Source organism: Cervus elaphus, chromosome 6, assembly GCF_910594005.1.
Source record: "Cervus elaphus chromosome 6, mCerEla1.1, whole genome shotgun sequence".
NCBI lineage: Eukaryota > Metazoa > Chordata > Mammalia > Artiodactyla > Cervidae > Cervus > Cervus elaphus.
Window position 1 is genome coordinate 15,133,321 of NC_057820.1, and position 12,998 is coordinate 15,146,318.

Genomic DNA, 12,998 nt, shown 5'->3' on the forward strand with positions numbered 1-12,998 from the left:
TTGTATCATACTTCAGATTGCACACATAAGTGATACCACATTCGCCCTTTTAGTTTTAAAGTAAGGGGTATCTCTCTAGGGAACACAAATTAATTAGTTCACAGCTAGTCCCAGAGACCCAAGTCTTGAAGAAGCATTTTGCTACACTCAGAAGAAGATGCCAAGTGGCATTTTTACATGGTTAATCTTACATCTCAATCTTCATCAGAACAAATGATCTTAAATGGGAAATTCCTTTCGTTTCAAGACTCTGCACTGTCTGACTTCTGTCTGCCTCTGCATTCCATCTGGCTTTACTCTCGCCTTCCCTAACCAGACTTTAAACTGATGGGCCTTTCTTGAGCTCTTCAAAATCACTCATCTTTTTTCACTTTTTCCTTACTAATGTAAGTGTCTTTATCTTCTGAGGATGTTTCCTACCACCCAGGCTAAACAGAGTTCTCCTTGGTTATTCTCTTTTCAAGCAGTTTCTTTTTTAAACTTTATAGTCTTTATCACAACTTGTAGTTGCATGTTTATTTGCCCTGTTTCCTGTTATAGACATTGTAGAGTTAAAAAGTATCTATAATTAAGTTACTCTGATATCATTTTCAATTGATCTGAGGGAAACACAGAACTTCTATGGAGGAAAAAAAAGAGTAGGTTGTTTTAAATCCACTGACAACTAAAAAAAACAAAGCTTCTTAGATCTTACCTGTTTTTAAGAGTTGAAAATTTTAGTCTGGTCTAAAACTTGTATTTCCAAGTAAAGTCATTTGGATTTCTTATTCCCTGCTATAATCCTGATCTAGGAATCTACCATGCGTGCAATCATTTTGCAAAGTATAAAGTCTTTTATAAGAGTAAAGAGTTATTATCAACATTAAAATAACTAGATAAAGCCCAATTTGACATACACTATATTGATACTTGTATTAACCGATTTCTCACTAATTTTGCAAAGTTCACCTATGTATGGTTTGTGTGTGCATGTGTGCCTGCTCAGTCATGTCTGACTGAATGACCCCGTGGACTGTAGCCCTCCAGGCTCCTCTGTCCATGGGATTATCTTGGCAAGAATACTAGAGTAGGTTGGCATTTCCTACTCCAGGGAATCTTCCTGACCCAGGGATTAAACTTGCGTCCCCTGCACCAGCAGGCGGATTCTTTACCCCTGAGCCATCTGCATGTATACATCTCCCAAACTGACCGCTAGACTGTACAAGCAAAAACTGACAGAAGCCCTGACATCCCTTCTAACCCTGTTATCCCCCAAATAATCCAACAAGTTCAGCAACAGCTGAAGTGAAGAATTTTGAAATATTAGATGATAATTTACAGTGAGGCCTATGATTGGCATTCATTCCTTCTTTCATAAATAAGACACAGACACTGGCCTGAAGTACTTTACTAAGAGTCACAGTAATCCCCACCTCATCTGAGCGGGATTTGTTCCAAAGCCCCCAGTGAATGATGGAAACTGCAGACAGTACTCAACACTTCTGTTCACGTCTTTCACTCACAAACTGAATGCCTTTTCCATCTTAACTAAGCACTTTTCACGCACTGTGGCCATAACATCTGCAGTCTGAAGTGCAACAACAGAACTAGCACAAATTTCTTTTTCCTTCTTCACTATTTCACAGATTTGTTTGTACTACAGAACTAACCTTGGCATATGATTTTTTCTTCCTTTATGAAGTTGAGAACTTTCATCTTAAAGGAAGCACTTATGATTTCTTTTTGGTGAATTCAAACTTCCAGCATCACTACTCTGGCACTTCAGGGCCATTATTAAGTGCAATAAGTTATAGAAACACAAATAAGTTACATCATACACTTTGATGCTGTAATGGTTGCTCCAATAACCGAGATGGCTACTAACTGACTTATGGGCAAAGTGATGATTTGTGTTCTGGGTGGGTGGGAGCAAGAATGTGCAAAATTTCATCTCACTACCTAAAATGGCGTGCAGTTTAAAATTTATGAATTGTTTACTTCTGGAATTTTCCATTTAACATTTTCTAACTGAGGTTGCCTGTGGGTAACTGAAACCTCTGAAAGTGGAACTGTGGACGGGGGACAGGGAGAGACTACAGTAGTCAAGGGTTGTTTTTGTTCTGTCAGTAACTGGTGTTCGATTCTTTCTGACCCCATAGACTGCAATATGCCAGGCTCCCCTGTCCTTCACTATTTCCCAGAGTTTGCTCAAACTCAAGGCCATTGATTCAGTAATGCCATCCAACCATCTCATCCTCTGTTGCCCCCTTCTCCTCCTGCCCTCAATGTTTCCCAGCATCAGGGTCTGTTCCAATGAATCATCTCTTTGCAACAGGTGGCCAAAGTATTGGAGCTTCAGCATCAGTCCTTCCAATGAATGTTCAGGGTTGATTTCTTTTGGAATTGACTGGTTTGATCTCCTTGCAGTCGAAGGGACTCTTAAGAATCTTCTCAAGCACCACAATTTGAAAACATCTTCAGTCTCCAGCCTTCTTTATGGTCCAACTCTCACATCCATACATGACTACTGGAAAAACCATAACTCTGACTATAGGAGCTTTGTCAGTAATGTCTCTGCTTTTTAATATGCTGTCTAGAGAGATGTGTCATTATGGCCTTAGTTAAGAGACTTCAGAACATACATTGCAAGGCGTATTTTAAATAGTATTATTAATAAAATATGATTAAGTCAGTATGATTTAAAATATTCAGAAAACCTTTTACAAAGAGCTTATTGCTGTAATTATTAATCTTTTGATAGTACAAAAGAACAGCATCTTACGTAAAAAACACTACAGCATGATATATTGTGAGCTATTCAATATTTGTGTAGCCATTTTTTTAAGGTTAGGAAATACATACCAAACAGATAAATGCTTCCTTTTATTTACACACATTAATTATTTGTAAGTTTTTCATGAAAATAATCAAGTGTCTATGAGACTGTGTGTGGATACATGCATGATAAGAATCCAAAGCAGCTTGGTTTTGACAATTTTGAAGATACTCATTAGGAAGATTAAGAAGACCTGTGAGGGAAATTATCCTCAAACAATGAGCAAGATCAGATTCATATAGATACAATGATGCCTAATTTGAGCAGGCTTACCTATTATTTTGACTATGCTAAAGCCTTTGACTGTGTGGATCACAACAAACTGTGGAAAATTCTTCAAGAGACGGGAATACCAGGCCACCTGACCTGCCTTCTGAGAAATCTGTATGCAGGTCAAGAAGCAAGTTAGAACTGGACATGGAACAATGAACTGGTTCCAAATTGGGAAAAGAGTATGTCAAGGCAGTATATTTTCACCTTGCTTATTTAACTTTGTGTAGAGTACATCATGTGAAATGCCAGGATGGGTGAAGCACAAGCTGGAATCAAGATTTCCGGGAGAAGTAGCAATAACCTCAGATGCAGGTGACACCACCCTTATGGCAGAAAGAGAAGAGGAACTAAAGAGTCTCTTGATGAAAGTGAAAGAGGAGAGTGAAAAAGCTGGCTTAAAACTTAACATTCAAAAAACGAAGGTCATGGCATCCAGTTCCATTACTTCATGGCTAACAGATGGGGAAACAACTGCAACCATGAAAGACTTTATTTTCTCGGGCTCCACAATCACTGCAGATGGTGACTGCAGCCATCAATTAAAAGATGCTTGCACCTTGGAAGAAAAGCTATCACAAACCTTGGCAGCGTATTAAAAAGCAGAGACATTACTTTGCCAACAAAGGTCCTTATGGTCAAAGCTATGGTTTTTCCAGTAGTCATGTATGGATGTGAGAGTTGGACCATAAAGAAGGCTAAGCACTGAAGAATTGATGCTTTCAAATTGTGGTGCTGGAGAAGACTATTGAGAGTCCCTTGGACTGCAAGGAGATCAAACCAGCCAATCCTAAAGGAAATCAACCCTGAATATTCATTGGAAGGACTGATGCTGAAGCTCCAACACTCTGGCCACCCGATGCGAAGAGCCAACTCATTGGAAAAGACCTTGAGGCTGGGAAAGATTGAGGGCAGGAGGAGAAGGGGGTAACATAGGATGAGATGGTTGGATGGCATCATCCACTCAATGGACATGAATTTGAGCAAGCTCTGGGAGATGGTGAAGGACGGGAAAGCCTGTCATGCTGCAGTCCATGGGGTTGCAAAGAGTCAGACACAACTGAGAGACTGAACAACATATTATTTATCCACTATTTCATGCTTTTGTCTTAGTCAGCTCAATACCCCAGAAGATATGAAGCCTTAGTCTTAAATAAGTTTATCATTACATTTTGAAAATTGTTTCTTTCTCTTTTTCTTCTTTTGGCTTAAGGAAATTTGGAGAGTAATACTTTCTCTGGAATGGGATGACTTTTTGTTTGAAACATTCTTTTTTTAAATATTCTTCTCCAGTATGGTTACAGGATATTGAAAACGATTCCCTGTGCTACACATTAGGACCCTGTTGTTTATTCATTCTAAATGTAATTGTTTGGCATAGGATGACTCTCAAATGCAACAAGAAAATGAATTTAAGATGATTCCAACTTTTGAGTTTTATTTTCTTAAAAATTTTGACAAATTTATATATGTTGAACACTAATTCTTGGACAGCTTATTTTTATTAGTTTGGATCCAACTAATTAATCTAATGTATTATGAATGAGCTAGCAGCCCAAATCTATTAAAACATGTTTCAACTGAAATTGCAGGCCAATCACAGCAAAAGCCATGGAATAACTGAAAAAATATGTTTTCATGATAATTAAGAACAAGAATTCAAGAAAGACAGAAGAAAATAAGCATTCAAGGATAAAAATCAAATTTTCTACCTAGGTTAGGTATTAACTGGAATGGGATCTTGGAATTACCAACTTTTATTTGGTGCAACAATAATAAAGATACCAAAAAAAAAAAAAAAAAATCAAGATTTTCAGGCACTTTTTTCCTGAATGGAAACCTTCACCAAAAGAGGTTAAATGATTTAAAGGTAAGTTCTTTCTGCAAAATGAGTAAAAGATATCAGTTCTAACTCTGAGGTTACTGAGGTAACCAGCCATCAGGATATTATCTCTAATATTTAGAAGGGAAACTGGTAGGCTGGGAGAGGTAAGACCTTATCAGAGAATTCTAACAAGATGCAGCATCACAGAGTGTCTACCTAGGTATTATCCTTACCTCTGTAAAATCTTCAGGTAAAGGGGAACCATCACAGTATGTATCTTCTGCTCTCTCTTCAGATAACTTCCCATTGGCTTTCAATGCACCTGGGCAAGAGAAATAGGCCAAGAGGAATTAAAATGCTCTATAGAGGCTTCCGGTATCCTTTAGGGTACCAACTTACTCATTCTGGTTCATCTACCTGGAACACAGGCATCTCCTGCTGCATTATTTTGGTTTAAAAGATTCTGAGCTTCCTCATCCACAACATCCAGCAAAGACTGGATAACTTCAGCTTCTTGAGGATCATCATAGTTCTCATCTTCTTGTCCATCAGATTCTTGAAAAACAGTAATCAACATGGGGTTTTACTTTAAAAAATATTGATAGGAGAAAGAGACCATGTGGCATATATAACATGGCAGACACTTCAAATTTTTTTTTTTATTTTTTTTTTCCAGTGGGTTTTGTCATACATTGATATGAATCAGCCATAGATTTACACTTATTCCCCATCCCGATCCCCCCTCCCATCTCCCTCTCCACCCGATTCCTCTGGGTCTTCCCAGTGCACCAGGCCGGAGAACTTGTCTCATGCATCCCACCTGGGCTGGTGATCTGTTTCACCATAGATAGTGGCAGACACTTCAAATTTTAAGCATTTACTCTGAAAAAGCAGCAATGACAGGGAAAACTTTTTACTTCTAGAACTATTCTGACTCTTAAGACAAAAGGTCACACAAATGCAACTGAATAAACCAAAATCAATGTGTGTGATACACCTTTTCATGAAATATTAATAATTTAATGTTTTATTTCCCTAAACTAGTCCTAAATTATTAATTTATAAAAGAAACTAAAGAAGTTCAACTAAAGAAGTTACAAAGATTATGGATATATAATGTATAATAATAGGGCAGCCCAAACATCTTTAAGAAAAAATTTCTCAGTTATTAGGTAGCTTGTGAATGGCTGCTTCAAAGAATACAAGAAACATTATCAAATAAGGCTGCTCTCTCTTCAAGCAATTAAAAATTGTTTTAATTTTAGAGGTGAGAATGAATACTGGAAATTTGTACAGTAGTATAGCTAATAATATTAATTTTATGCTATTCTTTTATTTCTTTGAACAACAATCTTTCCTTGTAAAATACAGGAGCATGTAAGGCAAATAAGAAAGGCTACCAATATTTCTTTAAAACTTAAATTATTAGGGCACTTAGAGTAATTGGATGGCTGATTTGGAAAACTACCTTTGTACAGAATCAGGTTTGCTGATTCCTTTGTCTGATAGGTAGAACATTTTCCTTCAGGGTACAAAATTTCAATGATTTCTTCTCCATTAACCTAAAGTATAAAAAAAACAAAGCAATCATTAGGTTCCTATTTTACTAACTTCCAGGATTAGGTAGAGACTGCACATTGCCTCTCCATGTCCGTCTCCCCGTCTTTCTCAGTAGAAAATCCTTCTTCTATCTCCCCACATTGCATCAGCGCTTCTAGGAAATACCAGTGCAATGATACATGCAAAGGGGATGGGCCCTTCCATCATCAAATATGTCTAGAAACACTAGATTAAACAACATTTTTATTTCACGAATTCTCATAATGCTTACTAATATAAACTGTGAGTTGTCAAAAGACAAATGCATTGTGTACTATTTCCTAAACTTACTTGACTACAGAAATCTCTTTTTAAAGCATATTTTATGGGACTTATCGTCCATAGAATTTTTCAGAAAAGTTAAATAGTAAAAAAAAAAAACAACAAGTTAAATAGTACTACTAATCTTAGAAGTTGAGGGAAATGGAAAAAAAAGTCAATCTTTTAAGTATCTGTGAAGTTGTTTCATGGACACAGTCTTCGATTTAGTGACCTGATCAACTGTTGGCTGTAAAGATTTTCAAATCTAATCTAAATCTCATCTTGGCTCCAGGAAAAGAGCAATGGATTTGTAACTATAAAGTAATTATTAAATGGAATGTAACTTTTTAAATTTGGTGGTTAATTGTGAAGCACTTCATGGCATGCAGCCTATAAAAAGAAAGATGATTAGGGGAAAAAATGCAAAATTAAGTGGTTTGAATAAATGAAAATAATTTATACAAATAAAAGGTGGTTTGCTCTAAAGATTTTACCTTTTAAATTAAAATGAAAAGGATAGTAGATGCAAGGATAAAGTTATTTCTATAAATAGTGGTTGCTGCTGTTGTTCTTTAGTCACCCAGCTGTGCTGGACTCTTTGTGACCCCATGGACAGTAGCCTGGCAGGTTCCTTAGTCAGCTGGATTCTCCAGGCAAGAATACTGGAGTGGGTTGCCATTTCTTCCTCCAGGGGATCTTCCCAATCCAGGCACTGAACCCTCATCTCCTGCTTGGCAGGCAGATTCTTTACCACTGAGCCATATGAGAAGCCTCAAATAGTGGTTACATAAAGTCAAAAATTTCATTGGATTGTAAAACTCTGTTCTACATGAGAAATTCACAGTGCAGACGTTAGTATGCAAGAACAGAATATTGTTTGGGAGCCTTCCTGGGAGATTTTAATTCCAACAAGAATGTTTGCAATCACAAATAACAAAAGTTCTAATTTCTAGAGTTTTATGTTAATTTAAACAGAAACTCTACCCTTTCTCCCTTTCAACAACATGGTGATATTTACAAAGAAAATAAGCACTACACGGCATGAATAACATTAGAAATATATGGAAATTCAGTTGCTTCAGCTATGTGAAATTGGAGACCTTCTGAATAAACAGAACATAATGTGTAGCCATGTCTTAATCTACCAACATACAGACACTAAGAGTTTTACTTTTGTGTCCTAATCATATGACATGCTAAACCATGTCATAAGTTTGAGACAACACAGTGAGATGAAAGGCATGGAATTTGGGGCTTCTGGTCAGTAAATTCATTTTCTCTTCCTGCACTAAACCCAGCTCACTGCCAGAAATCTTGTTGAGCTGATAAGATTTTCAGATTACTAGGAGGGAAATGCCTCAGGTCTGGATTTTACAAGGAAAAACATTCAAGTACTGAGGTTCAGAAGAGACTGTACAAGATGTGTCTGAGATAAAACAATTCCACAAAATAAAGATGCAGCTGTGAACTGTGTACATTACACGTGTGCATGCCTGCTTAGTCGTGTCTTGACTCTTTGCGACCCCATGGACTATAGCCTGCCAGGTTCTTTTGTACATGGACGTTCCCAGGCAAGAATACTGAAGCAGGTTGCCATTTCCTACTCCAGGGGATCTTCCCTACCCAGGGTTTGAATCCACATCTCTTGCATCTCCTGCATGAGCAGGCAGATTCTTTACCATGCCACCCAGGAAGTCCCATACATTACATGCCAGAAAGTCAAAAGAAATGTTAACCAGACAAATGGGCATACATGTAGCCTTAAATAAAGAGCTGGAAAGTGGAATTTAATTACATATTAAAACATTTTGTTAAATCACCTCCAGATATCTCTATCCTAATCTTAAATGATTTAGGTTCTTTCATTTTATTATGTAGTGAAGCATTTTCTATGTCTTTCAAAAAGCAAGTTTTGCCTCATTAGTAGCAGAGATTCGTCATTTGAGAGTCACTGCTGGTCAACGTTAACCCACTGTTAACTACATTCTTCTCTTCTGGATATCTAGGAGACAACCAAAAGAATTGTGCACGTTAATCAAAAAATCCCAGGACTAAAGCTATAGATAAGTAATTAGCCTATGTAAGAGCTGAATGTGCGCCCGATGATGAAGGATTACTTGTGTGTGGGTTTCCACTGTGTGAGTTACTTACTAAATTCTATTGTTGTTCAGTTGCTAAGTCATGTCTGACTCTTTGTGACCACATGGACTGCAGCACGCCAGGCTTCCCTGTTCTTCACTATCTTCTGGAGTTTGTGCAAGTTCATGTCCATTGAATTGGTAATGCTATCTAACCATCTCATCTTCTCCTGCCCCCTTCTCCTCCTGCCCTCAATCTTTCCCAGCATCAGGGTCTTTTCCAATGAGTTAGCTCTTCACATCAGGTGGCCAAAGTATTGGAGCTTCAGCATCAGTCCTTCTAATGAATATTCAGGGTTGCTTCCTTTAGGATTGACTGGTTTGATCTCCTTGCAGTCCAAGAGACTCTCAGTAGTCTTCTCCAGCAACACAATTTGAAATCATTAATTCTTTGGTGTTCAGCCTTCTATACGATACAACTGTCACATCCACGGGCTTCCCTTGTAGCTCAGCTGGTAAAGAATCTGCCTGTAATATGGGAGACCTGGGTTCGATCCCTGGGTTGGGAAGATCCCCTGGAGAAGGGAAAGGCTACCCACTCCAGTATTCTGGCCTGGAAAATTCCATGGACTGTATAGTCCATGGGGTTGCATAGAGTTGGACACGACTGAGTGACTTTCACTTTCTAACATCCATACACAATTACTGGAATAACCACAGCTTTGACAACACGGACCTTTGTCGGCTAAGTGATGTCTCTGCTTTTTAACACACTGTCTAGGTTTGTCTAGCTTTCTTTCCAAGGAGCAAGTGTCTTTTAATTTCATGGCTGCAGTCATCATCTGCAGTGATTTTGGGGCCCAAGAAAATAAAATCTGCTTACTAAGTACATGTATCTAAAATCAATACATGTATCTAAAGAAGGTGGTCTTTCACTTACCTTGGAGAATGAGTTATTAGGTGTGAGTGAAGGTTTGCCACAAGGCTCCATGATGTGAGGGCCTGAAGGAAGAACAGAAAGAAAAAGATGAGCCACTCAGAACCACATTAGGGACAATAGTGAAAGAAGACCCACAATTTCTATGCATGTTTATTTTTATTAATATACTGAGAGGTCATAACATCATGTGATTTAAAATCAACTAGATGGGATTAAATGTTAGAGGAGGGTTTAGTCCAAGGACAAAGTCAACTATTTTTCTTAAAAAAAAAAAAAAAAAGCTGGTATAAAAGCTCAGTTTGGTCTAAATGTTTCTAGTATTTGAAACTGAAAATAGATTTTCCCAACTAAATGGGAGAGAAATCATAGGTGCCGAACTACAGTCACCAGAAAGATAGCAGATCCTTTATCTCACTTCACAAAGACTATCTAATACACAGGGAAGTAAGTACGGATACAACTGGAGACTATGTTTCTAAACCAAATGCTGACTTTAACTCTTAGCCCTCAGCACAAAAATTCAATACATATATTATAAATGAGATTGTTTCCTCTACAGTTAAAAATGTACGTATTTAAAAAAATTAGATTCATTATTTCTGGGAGATACTTTATTAAACTGCCAAGAAAAATAATTAAACAGGGTACCAAAATTGAACCACTCATTCAAAGGAATCATATTGCAATAGTATGAAACAAATAGTTTATTCGCTGTCATGCCCTTTGTCCTCAGTCAACCACTGATCTGCTTTGTCACTACAGATAAACTTGCATTTTTGTACAATTTTTTATAAACTGAATAATACAATATGAATTCTTTTTGTCTGGATTCTTTCATTCAGCATAACTATTTTGAGTTTATTTTAATTTTGTTGTTGCATGTATCAACAGTCTATTCATTTTTATTGCTGAGTAATATTCTACTGTTCGAATAAATTATTGGGTTGGTTCACTAGGGTTTTTCCATAGGCTGCTTATACAAATGGTTATTCATTCAACAGTTCTTGGTCATTTGAGCGGTTTCTGATTTTGGTAGTTACAAAGAAAGCTGCTAAAAAAAATTCCTGGACAAGTTTTTGTGTCTGGAAATATGCTTTCTTTTCTTCTGAGTAAACAAAGAAGAGGAATGGCTGGATCACACAGTAGGTATGTTTAAATTTTTAAGAAATTGGCAAACTGCTTTCCAAAATGGTTGTACCATTTTACATATTCATCACTGCAAGAAAATTCCTATGAATGATGCTATATGATTTTTCAGAATTCATAAAGAAATCAGGTCAGAGAATCCCATAAAGACAGATTACTAGGCAGTTTCTACAAGGAGGGCAGGGCACAGCTCTTTCCTCAGGCTTCAAAGTTATGAACGAGTCACTAGTCTCAGAGGTCACTAGACAAGTGCTCTCCTGACTGTTGTGTGAAGTAGTCTGACTCTGCTGTGAACCAGAATTATCAGAGAGCAGCAGGAAGAACCCCTAAGGCATCCAAGATAACAACAGAGGAGGAGAGAAACAGATGTGCTTTAGCTTTCAGAAGATAAACCATGGCTGCAGCTGAGATTTCTCTGAGCTGTTTTGGTACTTAGATACTACTGGGCTTCCCTCGTGGCTCAGTTGGTAATCTGCCTGCAGAGCAAGAGACCCAGATTTGTTCCTTGGGTAGGGAAGACACCCTGGAGAACGAAATGGCAACCCACTCCAGTATTCTTGTCTGGACAATCCCATGGACAGAGCAGCCTGGTGGGCTACAGTCCATGGGGTTGCAAAGAGTTGGACACGAGTGAGCTTCTGAGCATGGTGGTGGCCAAATACCCTAAAAGTTTAACTCTATTAAAAAGTACTGGATTTACATTTCAAACACTCTAAGTTTGACCACGTTCCCCTGTGCCTAACATTCTTATATGATATGAATACTGCCAATAAAAGCTACATTTACCAAGCCTGATTACGTAAATAAGAGCATGGAGTCAGACATCGTAGGTTTAAATTCTGCTTTGACTATTTATTTACGCTTTGAGCTTGGGCAAGCTATCAGACTTTGCAGTCCCTCGGTTTTTGCTTCTATAAAAGGAGGATATAACAGTCTCACAGGGTTGCTGTGAGTATCTGAGCACCTGGAAGAATGCTTAGTCCAGAAAAAGCATTAAATTAATCTTAACCGCTGCCACCACTATTAATGCTATAATTTCTATTATTAGGCTAGATTATAAGACAGATACTTTGTTTACTCATTGCTATACTCACAATGTCCAGAACTCTGCCTGGCACAGAAAAGAAATTCAGTAATTGCCTGAATAAATTACTATGTGACAATCATTGTAATAAATTGACATATTATTGTATTTATGCCTCATTATAACCTTTTAAGGTAGATACTTATATAATAATCTTTTCATCTCTCTGGTAGAAAACAGAGGGTTAGATATGGATCAAGTAACTTGCTAAGGTTACACAGGACCTAATGAACTCAGGTCTGTCTGGCTTTAAATCCCAGGGTCCATGCCGCTCCACTCTTTCCTATCATGCACTGAATTTTAGACCAGCTTTTATTTAAATGTCATTTTTTCACTTAGATCCTGAAAAATAGTCTGGAAGGGCAACAGAACACTTTAGTGATAGTACCCAAATTTGCTTTTGGGAAAAGATAGCTACCTCTCCATAACTACTTGCATCATTAAAAAAAAAAAAAAAAAAAAAAAATCACTGTATCCTTACCATTGGCTTTGGCTGACTTTGAAGCTGAAAGAGAAGACCTCTTGGAACTGGGAACCACCGGATGACCATCTCTGTGTTGTTTAAAACAGAAAAAGAAAGAAAACAATATTGCAAATTATTTAAGATATTTGCTTAAGTATCCTTCAAACTATCTGTTAACCATTTAGCCTCGAGTTTTATTTTGGATGGGCTTCAGGGGTCTAGGTACTTTCTGAAGCTGCAGACAAGATTTTATCAGTCTTCATCTATATATGCTGGAAGGAGATATTCATGACTGAAAAAAGATTAAGAATCACTTCTTTAAATAATAAAATAATAACTGGCTAGTTTGTAGCTGGAAGCAGGATAAAGGGGAAGGTAATTGGGACTACTACTATATCTTTAGTGACTTTAGCAAAGATGAAAGTAGAAAGATGAAAAAAACTGATTTTAGATCTGGGGAGAGGGATTTTCTGGTGGTGCAGATGGTAAAGAATCTATCTGCAATGCGGGAGACCTG

The 12,998-nt window shown here is 37.5% G+C and overlaps 1 protein-coding gene across 10 annotated transcripts in view; it reads right to left on the reverse strand.

The window, feature by feature from the left end:
- PTPN13 (protein tyrosine phosphatase non-receptor type 13) overlaps positions 1-12,998 on the reverse strand; it is a 210,786-nt gene that overhangs the window by 16,459 nt on the left and 181,329 nt on the right. For all 10 annotated transcript variants that reach the window (XM_043906258.1, XM_043906251.1, XM_043906249.1 and 7 more), the window contains 5 exons: positions 12,500-12,570; positions 9,789-9,850; positions 6,379-6,472; positions 5,328-5,465; positions 5,144-5,232 (listed from right to left, as the gene is read on the reverse strand). In XM_043906258.1, the coding sequence (XP_043762193.1) occupies positions 5,144-5,232; positions 5,328-5,465; positions 6,379-6,472; positions 9,789-9,850; positions 12,500-12,570 (454 nt within the window). The remainder of the gene's footprint in view (positions 1-5,143; positions 5,233-5,327; positions 5,466-6,378; positions 6,473-9,788; positions 9,851-12,499; positions 12,571-12,998) is intronic.